We start from the raw sequence: 19,414 nt of genomic DNA, 5'->3' as shown, positions 1-19,414 counted from the left end.
TGCTTGAATTAACCAGCAACTATTTTAGTAAATTTTACATGTTTTTTGAGCAAATCCAACTCTCTTTCTTAATTCCCCACTGCAATTACATGTTACTTTTGTGCAAATTCAACTCTCTTTCTTAATTCCCCACTGTAATTACGTGTTTTTTGGTGCAAATCCAACTCTTTTTCTTAATTCCCCACTGCCTCCCTTTTCTTTAACCTTTTCCTTGAATTAACCAACAACTATTTTAGTAATTTTTACATGTTTTTTTGAGCAAATCCAACTCTCTTTCTTAATTCCCCACTGGAACTACATGTTATTTTTGTGCAAATCCAACTCTCTTTCTTAATTCCCCACTGCAATTACATGTTTTTTTGTGCAAATCCAACTCTTTTTCTTAATTCCCCACTGCAATTACATGTTTTTTATGTGCAAATCCAACTCTCTTTCTTAATTCCCCACTGCAATTAGATGTTTTTTTTGTGCAAATCCAACTCTTTCTTATCCCCACTGCAATTACATGTTTTTTTTGCGTGAATCCAACTCTCTTTCTTAATTCCCCACTGCAATTACATGTGTTTTTTTGTGCAAATCCAACTCTCTTTCCTAATTCCCCACTGCAATTTGAGTTGCATTACATGGAAGCAAGTCCAATAAAATCACGGAATGTTAATAGTCCATCAACAGTGGTTATGCCGTTATGGCCTATTTTGTAAATAAAGAGTCTAGGGACAGATCAATCTGTTGTTCTAAATTTTCAGTCAAAGCAAGCGTCTCGAGGCAATTTCAAACCACTGTCTGTGTTCCAAAGCTATATCATTTCTTTGTTATTATTTTTTTGGTTGCATGACATACTTTCTTTGAATAGCTCATTGGAACATTCATTGTTTTTTCTTTCATTCCAATGAAACTGCTATCTAAAATTTGTGTTTAACTTCAAAATTTATTTATAGTCAAGACTCACGGGTGACTTGTTGATATTAGAAATAGGATTGCTTGTGTAGTAACAGGGTGGTGTTGAAGTCGGTAGTAGAAACAGGCTTGCCTGTATAGTAATAGAGTGGTGTTGAAACCCTTCTTAATCATATCTTGTTGAAGTTGGTAGCAGAAACAGGCTGGCCCATTTAGTAATAAAGTGTTGTTGAAACCCTTCTTATGGTAGCAGAAACAGGCTGGCCCATCTCGTAATAAATTGGTGTTGAAACCCTTCTTAATCTCTGGTTCAACTTGTGGAGATACTTAAATTAAGTCTCACAACTCAGACGTAAGAATGACTTGGCAAGGTGGAGAGTATGACTCAGACTAGGGAAATAAATGGAATTTGCAAAATAAATGTGATTAATGTCCTATCATTATGCATGTCTTTGCTTTGTGGAACTAAATCGTTAATCATCTTGGAGAGTTGATTCCTGTTAGAATTCTTGTAAACCTAACACAATAAAATTCAGCGGAAGCGAATATAATGATCTCATTCACAATGACACTAACATGTCATGCCCAATCACTGTTTTTCATTAATAATCCAAAGTTACTTGAGCTCCCATCCTGGGATGATGGCCCAACTGAGAAAATACAAAAACACAAATGCCCTAGATCTGATCTAGCAGATCTGCCCTAGATTGGTGCTCAATCTCCTTGGCAGATTTGGATCTCTAGGCACTTTGGAGTATCACACTCTTCCTCTTGACGCTAGTGTTGCTGTATGGTGTGTCTTCTACTACTCCCTAGCCTTGCTTTTATAACTCTACATTGAGTTAAATCCCTAACCCTAATCTCAAAGTTATTTAATAACCAATATTAGATCTCACCTCACTCGAGATCAAGATCCGGCACTCTAGAGCATCACACTTCTCCTCTTGAGGCTAATGTTGCTTTATGGTGTGTCTTCTACCGCTCCCTAGCCTTGCTTTTATAACTTTACATTGATTTAAATCCCTAACCTTAATCTCAAAGTTATTTAACGACCAATATTAGATCTCGCCTCACTCGAGATCAACGGCTAAGATTAAAACAAAATCACAAAAGAAAAATGCTTTACTTTTCCTAAGTTTCTTTCAGCTTAATAAGCTAACATACTAATATGTGTTTTTCGTAAGTCAGACTTAGGCTAAATTACATTAGCAACTTGCTAACACTTGAGCAAGTGTTTTAAGGAGAATGTGAGCGACTTCTGCATACTTAGACACAAGGCCTGTGCAGAAGTACCTACTTGATCTACAAAAATCAACACTTCCTCTTAGCGAGGGAGGTACTTCTGCCCCCTAGAACTATCACTGGTATCTGTTGCCTTGGCTGCTCACTCTAAACTGGAAGCCTTTTCTGTTAGCTAGTTTGGAAAGACCCTTGAAGTCCAACTTGGCTTGGCGTTGTTCCTAGAAGCCTCTTGCTCTTAAACATCTTATAAAGTCATCTCGCACCACGAGATCCTCTGGACAGACTTGGAGCAATCTGTTGGTTGCTCGTCCCTACCTGAACCTAAAGGTTGTCTCCCTCTTAGCTGCTCAACCTTCAGCACCTCCTGCTCCTTGTTCTTTCACTCGAATGCTTCTTGCCATAGCTCTTGTGCTAAGTTCATTTAGCACTGCTATGGGTCTTTATCGGTCCTTTGAGACACCCACAAAGTCTACTGCCAATCCCCAAACTGGTATGATTTGCCTCTCTCCCTCTGACGGCTGACCTACGCTAATGATGTTGGCTACATTACTGGTACTGACCTTCGTACCATGCTCTACCAACTGAACTCTGTCAACATCTCTACTCATACCCTGTTGCGGCATATCCCCTACGTAGTGACTCCTTGTTGGCTACAATGTTTTGCAGCGACCTAATCATGCCCAACACGGAGCACTTCTTGCGGCATGATGATCTGTAGCCACTCTGAGGCTTCGGCAACCTGTGCCATCTTGGCCGTTGTGTCAAGCCCTTGTGTGCTATAGTTCCTTGTGTCTCTGCCACCTATGCATTGCACTTGAGTTCGTGGTCTTCTACAAGCCATCGACTGGGGAACCCATCAAAAGCTGAAGCAGTCAAGAGCCTATTAAAGTCAGAACTTCCCGAGATCCTCATGCTCCAAGAGACTAAAATAGAAGGAGAAGCCCTTCTGGAACTCAACAAAGCAAAATGGAAAACAAAAGCTGGAAAAGCGGTAAGTGCTAGAGGTACATGCGGCAGGTTAGCCACTCTTTGGGAGGCTGACAAATTCCAGCTTGAGAGCTCCTTTCAGACGCAACACTGGATTTACACTGAACTCCGACACCTATCAAGTAAGATAAACATTGCTCTCTTTAATCTCTATGTTCCTGTCCTCTATGTAGAAAAGGAACAATGCTGGCAAACCCTGACTGATTTTTTGGAAGCTTACTCCCTCAATAATATAATTATTGCCGGAGACTACAATCTAATCCTAGACCCAAAGGAAAAAAGAGGAGGAACCAACAGCAGGGATCGCTTCCTCCCCTTAGTGGAAAACCTGATTCAACAATGGGATTTAATGGATTTCAAGCTAGAAAAAGGGCTATACACCTGGACAAATAACAAAATAGGGGAGGAGCATATCTCAGCCAGGTTCGATAGATTCCTTCTCTAGAGTTCCTTTCTCTCCGAGAAGATGATCATTTCCACAAAAATTCTACCAAAGTGGAACTCAGACCATAAACCCATCCTCCTTTTGATGGAAGAAGAAGAAAACCTGGGACCAATCCTCTTCTGGTTCAGCCCACAATGGGCAAACAAAGAAGGGTTTCTGGATACAGTGAATGAGGCATGGTCCATTCATGTTCTTGGATCACCCAGCTATGTTTGGGAGCAAAAGATAAAAGCCACCAAAACAGCCCTGAAGCAATGGATAAAAAAGCCCACAGTCTCTCCCACTACCCAAAGAAAACAGAGCACAAAGCAGCTGCTAGATCTCCAAATGGGCCTGGAGACCCAAGACATAACTAGAGCAAAAATTCATAGGGAGCAAGAACACCAAATCAACACCCTCCAGACATTTAGAGAAGAGGAGGAATATTTGAGGCTCAAGTCACGCAATCTCTGGCTTGTGTCTGGAGACAAGAATACAACCTTCTTCCACAAGCAAATTTGAACCCGCCTCTCAAGAAACCACATTGCTGAAATTACCTCGCCAGATGGGACTGTTCTTAAAGGCACAACTCTGATAAAAGAGGCGACAACCTCTCATTTTCAGCTGCTGTTCAAAGAAGAAGGCGTGGAGGATAATGAGGAAGCACAAGACTTCCTCAAGCACGTCCCAAGGATGGTTAACGAGGAGGACAATGCAACTCTCTTGAAGCCATTCAATGAAGAAGAAATTAGCAATGTCTTATGGAAGATGGAACCAGAGAAAGCCCCAGGACCTGATGGATTCTCAATACACTTCTATAGACTCTGCTGGGATATCATCAAGGCTAATTTGTATCAAATGATCAAAGGATTCCTTCGAAAAGTTAAAGTGGGAGGAAGCACAAACTCCACCTTCCTAGCCCTAATTACCAAAGAAGCCAACCTGGAGACATTCGTCAGATTCAGACCAATCTCGCTTTGCAACGCGTCCTACAAAATTCTCACCAAGCTACTTGCTAATAGAATAAAAACTTTGTTGGAAAAGTCATCTTTCCCAATCAAGGAGGGTTTGTCAAAGGCAGGCATATCCTGGACAATGTGATACTGGTGCAGGAAATCATCCATTCTAGCCACCAATGCAAAGAGCAAGGTATGCTCATCAAACTGGATATGGCGAATGCCTTCGATAGAGTAAGACATTCCTTGCTTCTCCAAGTTCTTTCTGCATTTGGTTTCAGTTCTGAATTTGTAAATTTGATTAAAGCATGCATTGGAGAACCTTGGATAGTCCCTCTAGTAAATGGTAGATCGACAAACCAATGTTGCACGAAGCGGGAGCGAAGCGGAAGCGGAAGCGCGGAGCGCGGAAGCGTCATTTTCCAAAAATCTAGGAAGCGAAGCGTCCGCGGAAGCGTCTGCTATATATATATATATTTTTTTATATTTTTTTGCATTTATACTCAAAACAAACATCCCAAATACCAAATTAATTGTAGAAGACATGAAAACATGCATATTTTTGCATAAATCAAGATAGATATGGCATCCATGATTCCATTGTAGTTACTAGTATGTACAACAATCATCTATATTCTAGCTATTACAAACATACATCAAATTTTTAAGCATATTATAAAACATAAAACATTTAAGCATATTATAAAACATAAAACATAGAGCATATTATGATTTATCTAGCAAGTGAGCAACTGTCAACATTTGTCATGTCCAAAATTCAAATAATAATGTTTACAAAATATGTCACTTGGTCACCGCCAAGCCAAAAAGGTTCAAAATTCAAATTCACAAGTCTACAAGTCTAATGAGTAATCTATGACAAAAAGAAGTAGATTGTGAATATATCTACTAATCTCTCCTCCTTCCACCACGAATAGAACGTGATGGCGGGACTCCACGTGGTGGCAATGAAGAAGATGGTCCTTGTGTAAGTCGTGGCACTGGAACTGATGAAGAAGAACCCCCTGCTGTTGGTGTTGAACCATGGAACCTAGGAACCAAGGGACCAGATGGGGGTGGGGGTGGTGGCATATCAACACGGTCATCATCATCCTAGAATCGCTCAAAAAATTCATGCAAAAAAAAAAACACTAGTTAACAAAAAAATTAAAAACATGAATTAGAGAAATGCTTTATAAGGGAAAATTGGAAAATTCATACCACAATGGACATACCTGGATAAGAGCATCCTCTAATTGCTCTAGTCGCAACACTCCATCCTCCAAATTGGGCTCCTCTGGATTCTTGTCCCAAATCAACAAGTCTTTATTAGACTTTGCATCTTCATAGTAATGGGACAACAATCGCAAGTTGTAATGAACATAAACCAAGCTCTCTGCCCGGTCTAAATTCAACCTGTTCCTTTTAACACTGTGGATGAAAGAATAAGAGCTCCAACACCTCTCTGCAGAAGAAGTGTTTACCACCTGTGATAGCACCCGCAATGCCAAACTCTGTAGAAGTGGAGTACCCCCTCCATGCATGTTCCACCACTCAAGAGCAGAAAAAGTCTCTCGATCTTGAATTGCATGCATGCTCCCAAATGGACCAGTGTTGAGCGTATAGTTGCTCACCTGTCTCCGTACCAATGCAGCCTCCTCATCATCAGGGATTAATCTACTCAATGCAGCCATGTATTTTTCGTGAACCTCTTTATCTTGGTGTGGTTTTTTCCTGCTTCCCCCCCCAGGTGCTGGTGTTGAAAGCCATGATGGATGATAGTATTTAGGTGTCAAAACATATGCTAATGCATGCAATGGAATATTTAGCATTTCCCATCGGTTTTGCACCTCTTCACGAATATAATTGTACAAGGTGGTATCTCTAGGCTCAACAATGTCTTTAATCTGCCCCAACATGCTATCCATTTGCTCATACACCTCCCCAATTACTGGTCGATCTGAATCTGCAAACTTGATCATGTAATAAATTGGTTTGGTGAATTGCAAAACATATTTAACCTGTGACCAAAAGTAACTGTCAAGAACAGTGTCCTTGACTACATTAGCACCATCTGTGTCAGTGTTAATTTCATCCCATGTTTCAGCACACACCAGATTAGTTAAAGCTTGTCTCACCCTCACTAGCCGCCTAAAGGTGAGGTAATAACTAGCAAATCTTGTCTTTGCAATTTTAAGCAATTGCAACTTGGAGTAAGTGCCATAGAAGTAGTTTACCCTTGTATGCCCTGTGATGAATTTAATGAGCTGCTTCCCTTTCCTGTAAACCTCAGCAATCCACCCACAATCTTTGTGTTTCACAATATCATGCATCAAAAGGTTCAATGTGTGAACCAGGCACCCAGACCAAAAGATGTGTGGATGAGTACGCTCAATAATTTTTCCTGCTGCCTTACAATTTGCTGCATTATCTGTGATCACTTGAACCACATTATTCGGACCAACATCTTTGATTGATTTCAATAGGAGATCTGCAATGTTTTGTGCAGTTGCACTGATGGAGGAGGAGTCATGACATGCAATAAATACTGCACCACTAGAAGAAACACCAAGAACATTATCAAATGTTGGTTTCTAATATTTGTCCACCCATCTGATACAATGGATACCCCAGAATCCACCCACTCATGTGTAAAACGTGTCAAAGCTCTTTGAACCTTAGCTTTTTACTTTCTAATAACACTGTTCTAGCTTTCTCATAGTTGGGGGCCTTGTATCCTTTTGGGGCTTCATTGATGGCCTTTACCATGTCATGCCAATAGGGAGAGCGAAGCACATTGAATGGTACACCGCAAGCACAAAGAAAACGGACTATCTTTCCATCCACATCATCCCTCCCAGAAACATTAAGGAAATCCCCTATTGTTTTTCTACCTCCAGAGGTTGCAGAAGTACCATGAGGAGATGGGAAACTACCAAATTTAGAGGTTGCACTTGATTCATAATGAGTTTTTTGTTTCTTGTTTTTTTGTTGTGCAGCCATCTCTATTTGGATGTATTTTTTTCTTTGTTCAGTTGAAATGTTTGGGCAAATTTGTACCCCCACAGAACCCTTTTTTTCATCACTGTCCAGCACCCCACAAAGATGCCTCCTCAGACGGGTATATGAACCCGTATATGGTTTTCCTCCATGACAACCATGAGGGCACATAAATTTGTAAGATCCACCACCCTTTCCCCCTTCAAGTTTGGTCACATAGTTCCACAAGGGTGTTGATGTACCTTTCCCATCTTGTGCTTCAGTGTCCCCTTCAAGTTCATCCCCTTCCTCTTCAAACCCTTCCTCCTCATCATACATTGGGTCACTACTATTAGGACCAAGTTCATCCCCTTCCTCTTCCCCTCTATTCCTCACCCTTGCCATCATTAAAACCAAGAGTGGAATGATACATAGAAGCCAAAAGAACACCATCTTGGAATATGGATATAGGTGGTGGACAACCTGTAAATAAAGGAGCAAGTAGAAACAATGGGAAAGAGTAGGAGAGGGAGGAGAAAAATACAATTTTTTTTTCAAAAAAACAAGGGAGTTTGGGGTTTGAACTTACCTCTTTAGCTCTTGTAGATGAAGTCCTCCAAGCTCCTCCTCCTTCTCCTAGCTCCTCCTTCTTCACTCCTCCAAGCTCTCCTCTCTTCTCCTCTCCTTTCCTCTCTTCTCTTCTCCTCTCCTCTCTTCTCTTCTCCAACTCTCATAAACTCAAAGTGAGAAAATGAGAAGAGAATGGGGGCTTTAGTCTTTTCTAAACTCACCCTAAACCCACCCTAACCTCACCCTAACCCACCCCCTCATGCAAACTCAAGTTAAATTTAAAAAAAAATAATAAAAAAAAAACGAGTTACAATGCTGACCCGCGGGCTTTTCCGGAAGCGCGGATCCGGAGCTCGTGAAGCGTGCGCTTCCGGGCCGAAGCGAGGCGCTTCCGGAGGCCCGAAGCGCCCTCCGAAGCGCGGATCCGGGCCAACGCTTCCTCTTTTCCAGGAATCGCCTTAAAAAACAGGAATCGCGCTTCGCCTAGAGGTTCCGGAACGCTTCCGTACGGGACGCGATTCCGGCCTAGGATCCGGGGGGGGGGGGGCGATTCCTGCAACACTGCGACAAACTACTTCAAAGCTTCAAGGGGAATCAGGCAAGGCTGCCCTCTGTCCCCCTTCCTGTATATTCTGATGGCAGACTCTCTAAGCCGAAAGCTCTCTGATGAGAAGCTCAACAGGACACTTCGTAGAATTAGGTGATACTCGAAACAACCCCGATCAATCATGCCTTGTTCGCAGACGACTCTATCCTTTTGGGAGGAGCCTCTATTAAAATAGCAAGAGCCTTCAGTGGAGTAATCCAAAGCTTCTGCAGAGTCTCTGGAGCTATGGTCAATAATAGAAAAAGTGCAGTGTACGGCTGGGTTGTAGACCAGCGATCTATACTCAGGATTGCGCAAGCCCTGGGTTTCACTGGATATGACTCTTGGGAAAAAATCAAGTATCTTGGTTTGCCTTTAACCTTGGGTACTACTAAGGCCCCTCATTGGATGGAAATTATCAGCAAAATCAAGGCAAAAATGACTGCTTGGGGCGGACAATGGCTTACCACAGCTGGGAAGCTCACTATGGTCAAGTCAGTCCTCTCATCGCTTCCTATCTACCAGGCCTCTTTCCTCTTAGCTCCAAAAATGATCACCGATCAGTTAGCAAAGCTTATTCGAAATTTTCTATGGCGAGGAAAGGGGAACCAAAAAAAATTCCATATAGTAAGCTGGGACATAGTGAAAAGGCCAATATCTGAAGGTGGACTTCAGGTAAGAGATCTTGTGTTGGCCAATCTGGCAATGGGAGGGAAGATCCTTTGGAAACTCTTGTCAAACCAAAGACACCTTGTAAGTCAAGTTTTAATTAAAAAATATCTGCACAGATTCTCAATAAAGAATATTGATGAAGGAGCTTCGCACAAAGGAACCACGCTGTGGAAGCTGTGCAGCCAAGGCTGGAAATTCTTCAAAGAACAACTCTACAAAATTCTAGGAAATGGGAAAAGAATTAGACTGTGGGAGGACAAGATCACGGGTCTCCAACCCCTAAGTCTTGCACCAGATATAGCAGACTTGCGTAACTGGCTCATCCAAAAAGGTATCCACAAACTTGCTGACATTTGCACATGGGATTCAACAGGGAACTGGAGTAACTGGGACCTACATCACCCCCCTGATTGGATGCTCCCTCAACTCCATCAATTATTAGATAAACTCATTGGTCTGGCTCCTGTGCACCTGCATTCGAGGGACAAGTGGGGCTGGGGGAAGATTGGAACTTACTCAACTCGGTTGGGTTTTGTAGCTCTCCAAGAACAACAACATCAGATCCATACTACAAAGCTTTGGCAGCATGTTTGGGACCCATTTGGACTCCCAAAAATCAACTTCTTCTGCTGGACTCTCATGCACAGAAGGACCCTCATTGGGGAAAACTTAGAGAAAAGAGGAATCATTGGTCCACACAGGTGCCCTCTCTGCTGCAAGGACTAGGAAACGATCGATCACCTATTCATAGACTGCCCCTTTACTCAAGAGGTCTAGTTGCAAGCAATCATGGGGCTCAACGCCCAAATCCCTCAACAGTCTTCAGTGGTTAGTCTTTTTGCAACTTGGAATATCCACACTCTTTGAACAACAACTCAACTTGGACAAAAATCTGGAATGCAATCCCAAAATATATTTGCTGGGGAATCTGGTTGGCTAGGAATGAAGCCATCTTCAACAATCGACTTCAATCTACCAACACAGTCACTGCCAAGGCCAAAGCCTTGCTGTTGGAAACTTTTGAAAATAGACCTCATAAGTCAGACAAGTCCCTACTCCCTGAAGAGCTCAACTGGCTAGGAGAATCCCTGAGACGGGCAAGCATCAAGAAGAATATCTCCTTGACTAGCCATAATCCAGAGTGGCGTCTTTGGATCTCTGAGACGGATTTTAAAAAATGGTGGAAAAATCAAGGAAAAGTCACGATTTTCTTCAACGGAGCCTCCAAAGGAAACCCAGGGATATCAGGGGCAAGAGGAATAATTTACTCCACAGATGGACAAAAACAGGACAACTATAGTTGGGGACTAGGACAGAGCACCAACAACCAGGCCGAGATCCTAGGACTGCTCAAAGCGTGTCAGCTGGCTCAAAGGAACATAGGGGAAAACCTTCAAATCTTCGGGGACTCTAAAATCCTGATTAAAACCCTTAATAAGGGTGACCAACTCAATAACCCTGCTTTGAACAAGACCCTAGAAAGAATAAGAAAGATGATTCAAATCTTCACATCCTGCTCATTCTACCATGTCCTGCGAGCTCAGAACAAGGAAGCTGATATAATGGCTAACAAAGGATGTCTTCTAGCTCAAGGTATGTTGGTGAACAATGATGAAGAAGCTGAAAGGCACCCAATTCCTTAATAGGCAAGGAGAGTCGATCAAGGACAGAATCCCGCAGAACAAAGGCTGGCTCACTCCTCGACAGGTTTTTGGCTTTCTGCATGGGCCAACAGTAATGGGAGTAATAACAGGGCGCAAAATGGATTTCATACAGAGGACGGTTTTGATGGACGAGATGCGTCGGCTCAGGGCAGGGGATGATCCGACGGTCATCGCGCGCTAGAAAAGGTGGGGGGTTAAATATGCAGGGAGTGGTAAGCAGTTTTCATCGCACTGCTTCTGGCTGCTGGGCAGTATTTCACGAATCGGACGCGATGTGTCTTACGACCTGACGCGTGGCAGGACAAAACCACCCATTTCGCGTGCTCCTGTGGTGATAAAGGCCGGACAACAATTGGACGCGATAAGCATCGGATCTGGGCGGGGGAAGATCTGACGGTTAGCACGTGCTATTCATGGCGGGGTCTTATCCTTGTCGTGGGGCCGAGTACAGAGATGGGATCAGGTTAAAGCTCGGACAACGAGGGACGCGATAAGCATCGGATCTAGGCGGGGTTGATCTGACAGCCATCACGCATTGCAAAAGGATGGGAGTTATTTCGCTAGGAGTGGTAAGCGCATTTCATCGCACCGCTCTTGGCTGCTCGGCAGTTTTTTATGAAATGGACGCAATGCCACTCAGGGGCCGATGCGTGGCAATACAAAACCGCCCATATCACGCACTCCTGAGGAGTTAAGGATCGGAAAGCAATGGACGCGATATACGTCGGATCTGGGTGGGAGAAGATCTGACGGCTACCGCGTGTTGATTACGGTGGGGGTTAACCCTAAAGTGGGGCCGGGTACGATGGAGAAGACAGGTTATAAATAAATTCATTTTAATTTATGCGGGTTTGTATTTTGGCCCGTGGAACATAGTTTAGGTGGGTTTTAACTTAATCCAGGAAAGTACCAAAGTATCAAAGAAAAGAGGAAATGTAAGACAGGACACTAAGTCGTCAACAACAAAGCAAGGATCGCTTAGCCTGCCAAATGTGTCAAAAGCAACAACTAATCTTTGATACAAAAGCCAAAATAGGAGGACTCTATTGAGCCAGAATTCTCGCATTTGTTTGTATTCGAGGTTGTTTGGCATGCCCAACTTTTTCTTATAAATAAAACTCATCCGTTTTTGTTATATATATATGTGTTTTTTTTACTCAGACTTAGTTTAAGTTACATTAGCAACTTGCTCACACTTGAGCAAGTCTTCTAAGAAAAATGTGGGCAACTTCTATATGCCTAGACATAAGGCTTGTGCAGAAGTACCTGCCTGAGAAACAAAGATAAAAAATTCTGTTGGTAGCATCAAACAATGTGCATTAAATATGTGAATGTGTTAATTTTAGGTATGTTCTATGCTTAGAGCAATTTATTTGAATTTTCACAATTATCTTCAATATCTTTTCCAAATTAGCAATCACATCAACATAATAGTAAATTGCAGATAGAACACAAACATAAATCGCAGAAGGCAAGGCAAGACAAGAGGACACAAGATGTGGCGCTAGCCAAGGACAAACTTCAATGTGGGGAAACCCTTGATCAATTCTTCTTATATGTTCTTCAATAGTTCAGCAGAGAGAGAGAGATAGTACATATACAACAGAAGTCAACACTTTGACTTATCTAAATAAGAGCATAGATCATCTTTAAGAAGATGATACATGAGGTAGCTGAACTCAGTTGAAGACATGCTGCTTCAACTGATTCTCCAAGGTGACTCCATCACCATGTTGCACCCATCATTGTGCTGCTCCTCATCATCATGCTGCACCCATCATTGTGCTACTACTCATCATCATGTTGCACCCATCATTGTGCTTCTCCTCATCATCATGCTGCACCTCACTGTGCTGCACCATGCTGCACCCATCATCACTATGCTGCATCTCATCATGCTTCACTAATCATGACTGTACCCATCATTGTATTGTTGTACTATGCTGAGCTATGCTATGCATTGCTGCTCCTATGTGCACTGTACAACATGTCTCGTTGCAGCGCCCATTGTTGTACCAATGCTGCACCATGTACCATTGCTCCACCATGAACCATTGCTGCACCATGTTCTTGCTGCACCAAGTATCATTGATGTCCCAAGTACCATTGCTGCACCATGTACTTGCTGTCCCATGTACCATGTCCTAAGTACCATTGTTGCACCATGATTGCAGCACCATGTACTTGCTGTCCCATGTACCATGCTGCTATGTTAAGCCACCAATTTTGGCTCCGACAGATTGCTCAACAATCTGATCCAAATTGACCCAAAGAATGGGTCCAACACACATCACAACTGCTGCTCCAAGACTATTGTACACCACTGTTTGCACTGCTGTGCCTGCACTTATGGTTAGGGCTTGTACCACTGCCCTTAACCCAACACACAGTCAGCTAGACTAGCCCTCAAGGGCTGTGACCTACCTTGGAGAGGCTCCTCCCATGTCACGTTGTCCTTTAAAGGGGCTGTCCACCTCAACGCAGCCCTAGAACTCCAACAGCTTGCTATGGCCTGCAGCCTAGCTTGCTGTAGCTTTCGGCCTCCTCCAAAACGTGCCCAAACAGTTACCCAATTGCCAATGTTAAGCCTCTCCTCTACTCGGCCTAGCAGCCTGCCCTCTCGGCCCTCCTTCCAACAATCCGGTCACTTGAAATGACCTTCGTTTAGGGTATCATAGACCTGCGGCTAGGGCAAGATAGACCTGTGTATAATGTTAGTGTGTGCAGGCCTCCTCCACCGTGTTATATGTCCATGCTTGACTGCGGCTAGACATCCTTTAGGCAACTTATAAAAGCAGTGATCTTCTCTCTAAGACTGCGGGTAGACCATCCTTTAGGACTGCGTCTAGGGTAGCTTGATTAGCCTCCTTTCCTCCTGCGTCTAGGGCTTCATCCTCCTAGATTTCTCTTCCACTAAAACCCAAAGTGAGTGGAGAGAAATCAAGAGTGAAGTGTGTGTAAATGACTCTCAAGTCACCTCCTTTTATACTATAACGTTGAGCACATGTGGGGGTTATTTGGTTGCTGGCCGACCTTGACGAATTGTCCCATTAACACAAATAAATTCATATCTCCATGAATACTTATCGAAATCGGATGATCTTTAGATCAATCCTACACCTCTTGATGAGACGGATCCAAGAAAAATATCAGCTACCATAAATAAAATGACCCACATGGAGTTTGGCCCTAGTTTCCAATTTTAACACTCCCTCTCAACTAGGGAGAACTCCATCCGCTGATCCATCTGCCAGAGTGTACTATCTCTACCATTAGTGCCCTGCACTGCTCTGCTCTGTTCTGCTGAACCATGAAGAAGAAGAACTGATCGAGAATGTCTCATACCATTCTCTACTGACCCAAAGTCGTCCCATATGAAGAGAGAGTGTCATACCACTCTTACTGATCCTAGATCAGTTCCAAAAGAGAGTGAGTTATATCACTCTTATGTAGAAATTCCCACTGTAGATCAACAGATTATGCAATATACTAAAGCAAAATACAAGATCTACTTCTACAACAAACTTTGCGGAAGCTTAATAGAATACGAACAAGATCAAATAGAACACATATAACAGATAAAGAGAATTCAAACACACATGAACACAGAAGAATAACCCGGGGAAAGCCTCAGCCTAAAACCCCAATTTTTGTATTATCATACAAGTGGAAAATATGTTCAAGTTACAAAAAGAATCAACTCTCAAGCTATCCTGCTCTCTCTGCAATCAAACAATACAGCTCATAGACTGAGTAGACACAAGATATGCCTTTCCTCAGCCCTCCAAGCCTCCTATTTCCTTGCGCAGTTTTTCTTGGGGTCCAGTGATGCCACATGTGTGAATTGGCCTCATCACACTCACAAAAACTGAAGAAGTAATTGCACAATTCTCAAGGAATGAATTCCTTCTGCATGCAAGAGATATTCACAATGGAATATTCCTGCAACTGATAGTACATTGTCCCTCCATCTGATCTCAACTGGGTCGCTGTCTAAACTGACATGCATGAGTTATTTATGAGAGAATATTCAGTTATCTGAAGTGCAGCAGTTACATGCATGCATGCATTAACTAACTGAACTCACAATCAGTTCCACAAACTGTTGGAACTAATCTAACTAGACTTGACTCAGTTAACTGAGCCAACTAATTACAACTCAATATTACAACTCATCCTTCTCTCTTTAACTGATGGATAAGTTCCTCAATCAATGGAGAAACTGTTGCATGTCCCCACATAGACTTCATGTTTGATTTTCTACAACTAATTAACTCAAGATGAATTAATTAATTATTTTACAAACAACTGCTAAGATCAAATTTGAATTTTTACTTCTCTATTTAATTCAAGGACTAATTAAAATAGGAAGGTATCCCGAAATGCTATTTATAACAGTGCTAAATTTAGCACTTCTTTATTTAGCATTTCTTGTTGCTATTTTCAACATCTTATTGACTCGAAGTCAGTTTCATTGATCCCAGATCAATATCACAAGAGAATGTCTCAAACCAGTCATACTGATCCCAGATCAATTCCAAGAGAGAGTGAGCTATATCACTCTTACTGACCCAAAGTCAGTTCCAATTGATTCCAGATCAATGTCGGTCATCCTAACATAGGGAGTACGGTAGATACACGATGCGTCCATCGGTACTACTATGGTCCCTAACCCCATTTCCCTACTCATTGGCCAAATGAGAGGTACTTCCCATGAGTCCTAGACTGCATGGGTAGGATGCCTCGACAAGAGAACCACTCATCCTGTCCACAAGTCGCCATGGGTTATCACAAGGGAAGGCTGAACCATTCACCTTGTACACAGCACACCACTAGGGGAGGGTGAGTCGCCTTATGGTCGCTTGTTGCTTCAAGAAGTACCCCAAGCCCCCGGAGCTCCCAGAGCTCAATGCATGCATCATACAAGACCCTCATAAGAGGTTCTCTCAACGACTCCAAGTTGTTTTCGGAAAGTCACAAATTTGACCTTTCCCTGGGGCTTCGACAGAATGTCTACGACCTGCACATCAGTCCCAATGCGATGGAGCCTTCTTTCTCATCGATGTAACATATCCCAGATAAAGTGGTACCAGATGTCTATATGTTGGAGCGATCATAGAATATAGGATTCCTCAATAATCAAATCCCCCTTCTAGTTGACACAAAAGATCACGGTGGTATCCATCATGTGTACAAACAACTCACTGAAGAGCTTCCACAACCAGGGAACTTCACACAAGATCATACTCGTAGCAATGTATTCGGTCTCAATGGTGCTCAAAGCAACTGTTTTCTGCTTCCTGCTCATCCAGGGTATCAAGCAGAACCCAAAGAGAACCAGCACCCAGAAGTGCTCTAGCGATCCTCCACACTGCCTGCCTAATCAACATCAGAATAATCATGCAACTTCACATTTTCGGCAGTGTATCTCAATGAGAGATTGTGCCTTGAAGATATCTCAAATGATTCTTGGCATCAATCCAGTGAGGCTCAACCAAATATGAGGTCAACATGCTAACTGCAAAACATATATCCGGACGGGAGTTCACCAAGAACATCAATGCTAGAATGAGTTTATGAAACTTAGAGGCATTTCCCAAATCAGGTCCGACATCCCTACCACATAACTTCTGAAATTTAAGCTCCATCGAGGTAGCCATGGGTTTGCAGTTCACCATTCCAAATGCGGAATCCAACCCCCTCTTACTTTTGCAAGTGAGAGGGTCTGCACTTGTCAAAAAGATGTTGTCCTTATAAGGTGCCAATATGAGAGGTCCATCATCCACAACTTTCAAGCAATGGTTTGGATCGACTTTACTCCTAGTGAATCTCAACTTCATCAGACAACTATCAATCCTTTCATATCAAGCTCAGGGTGTTTTGCTTCAAGCCATAGAGGGCTTTCTTGCACCTGCATACAAGAGATTCCCGATCATGAATCTCAAACCCCTCGGGTTGTTCCAAACCTGTGGACCTGCTACATGAGGGGAATGGTCCCCTTGTAACATTTTCCTTCGATACATCTTGGACATGTACCTTCATGCTCTTCTTGAATTTAGGCATCCCTGTCACCATTTGACTCACATCGGGTAGGGACCCATAATGAGCAGACCTCTGGTGCTATAGAAGAGATGTGTCAATCAACATGGTCCCCAATGGACTTCCTGCAACTTGATACAATTCGCCAGCCCTCAACCCATGAGCAAAATCATCTTTGAAAATATCATTTTCAAACACGAACCTTTCCATCAATGAATGCTACCTTGAAACCTTTGACATCCATTGCCGAAATGGACACCAGGTTCTTCTTGCGATCAGGTACATAAAAGAGATTTTTGTAAATGAATCGAGTTACCCTCATTCAATTGAGGGGTAACATTCCCTACACCCTTTTCGGGATAGGTGGCAATGACTCCAAGTAAAATCCCACGATTGTTTCCATCTCTACCAATTGATAGAGAGCATCCTTCTATCCGATGAAGTGCCTTGAAGCACTACAATCAATATGCCAGATTCCCAAAGAGTCTGGAGGAGAGGGCCAATAGAAGATAATGCTTCTTCATCTTATTAGAAACAACATTTGATTCTTCATACCTAGCGTTCCTTACTTTCTTCAAAGAGTCAACTATTTCCTTAATGAACTGCATTACCTGTCATTCCTTCAATCATTGAAGATGTCCTTGGAATGATTGTTATTTTCAGCAAGTGATGTGTCCCTACCATTCAGACACTCCTTCGTATAATGGCCGAACTTATTACAAACAAGGCATTTTCTTTTCCTTCCACCCTTAGATTCGGATTTCCCATTGAAGTGACCTTTAGGTGGGCCATCAGAAGCTTCCGCTGCACTATTCTAATAATATTCTCTGCTTCGACTTCACCCTTGGTGAATTTGAAGAGGGATGAGGAATCCATTGATCCTTTTGTCCTTTCCCAACTGCCTTCAGTGATTGCTCTTTCACTCTTGCTTGGGCTTTGTCTTCAACTCAGCTTTGATACCATGTTAATTTTAGGTATGTTCTATGCTTAGAGCAATTTATTTGAATTTTCACAGTTATCTTCAATATCTTTTCCAGATTAGCAATCACATCAGCATAATAGTAAATTGCAGATAGAACATAAACATAAATCGCAGAAGAGAAGCCAAGACAAGAGGACACAAGATGTGGCGCTAGCCAAGGACAAACCCCAATGTGGGGAAACCCTTGATCAATTCTTCTTATATGTTCTTCAATAGTTCAGCAAAGAGAGAGAGATAGTACATATACAACAAAAGTCAACACTTTGACTTATCTAAATAAGAGCATAGATCATCTTTAAGAAGATGATACATGAGGTAGCTGAACTCAGTTGAAGACACGCTGCTTCAACTGATTCTCCAAGGTGACTCCATCACCATGCTGCACCTATCATTGTGCTGCTCCTCATCATCATGCTGCACCTCACTGTGCTGCACCATGCTGCACCCATCATCACTATGCTGCATCTCATCATGCTTCACTAATCATGACTGCACCCATCATTGTACTGCTGTACTATGCTGAGCTATGCTATGCATTGTTGCTCCTATGTGCACTATGCTGCACTGTACAACATGTACTCATTGCAGCGCCCATTGCTGTACCAATGCTGCACCATGTACCATTGCTCCACCATGAACCATTGCTGCACCATGTAATTGCTGTCCCATGTACCATGCTGTCTCAAGTACCATTGCTGCACCATGTACTTGCTGTCCCATGTACCATGCTGCTATGTCAAGCCACCAATTTTGGCTCCCACAGACTGCCCAACAATCTGATCCAAACTGACCCAAGAATGGATCCAACACACATCACAACTGCTGCTCCAAGACTGCTGTACACCACTGTTTGCACTGCTGTGCCTGCACTTCTGGTTAGGGCTTGTACCACTGCCCTTAACCCAACACACAGTCAGCTAGACTAGCCCTCAAGGGCTGCGGCCTGCCTTGGAGAGGCTCCTCCCATGCCACGTTGTCCTCTAAAGGGGTTGTCCACCTCAATGCAGCCCTAGAACTCCAACAGCTTGCTATGGCCTGCGGCCTAGCTTGCTGTAGCTTTCGGCCTCCTCCAAAATGTGCCCAAACAGTCACCCAATTGCCAGCGTTAAGCTCCTCCTCTACTCGGCCTAGCAGCCTGCCCTCTCGGCCCTCCTTCCAACAATCCGGTCACCTGAAATGACCTTCGTTTAGGGTATCATAGACCTGTGGCTAGGGCAGGATAGACCTGCATATAATGGCAGCGTGTGCAGGCCTCCTCCACTGTGTTATATCTGCATGCTTGGACTGCGGCTAGACATCCTTTAGGCAACTTATAGAAGCAGTGATCTTCTCTCTAGGACTGCGGGTAGACCATCCTTTAGGACTGTGGCTAGGGTAGCTTGATTAGCCTCCTTTCCTCATGCGTCTAGGGCTTCA

At 43.0% G+C, this 19,414-nt stretch overlaps 1 protein-coding gene across 1 annotated transcript in view; it reads right to left on the bottom strand.

Moving 5' to 3' along the window:
• Positions 1–4,471: 4,471 nt before the first annotated feature.
• The window catches only part of LOC149253042 (uncharacterized), a 53,754-nt gene continuing 38,811 nt past the window's right edge, over positions 4,472–19,414 (bottom strand). Inside the window, exons 2-4 of the mRNA XM_089454349.1 lie at positions 5,742–6,580; positions 5,436–5,619; positions 4,472–4,539 (exon numbers count right to left, since the gene is read on the bottom strand). Coding sequence (XP_089310475.1) covers positions 4,472–4,539; positions 5,436–5,619; positions 5,742–6,580 — 1,091 coding nt within the window. The remainder of the gene's footprint in view (positions 4,540–5,435; positions 5,620–5,741; positions 6,581–19,414) is intronic.

The sequence above is a fragment of the Pinus tabuliformis genome, chromosome 7, assembly GCF_031772625.1.
Source record: "Pinus tabuliformis cultivar Carrire ecotype Pingquan chromosome 7, CPIR1, whole genome shotgun sequence".
Classification (NCBI taxonomy): domain Eukaryota; kingdom Viridiplantae; phylum Streptophyta; class Pinopsida; order Pinales; family Pinaceae; genus Pinus; species Pinus tabuliformis.
The sequence above is the reverse complement of the archived record's forward strand: the minus strand, read 5'-3'. Positions and strand labels throughout refer to the sequence as shown.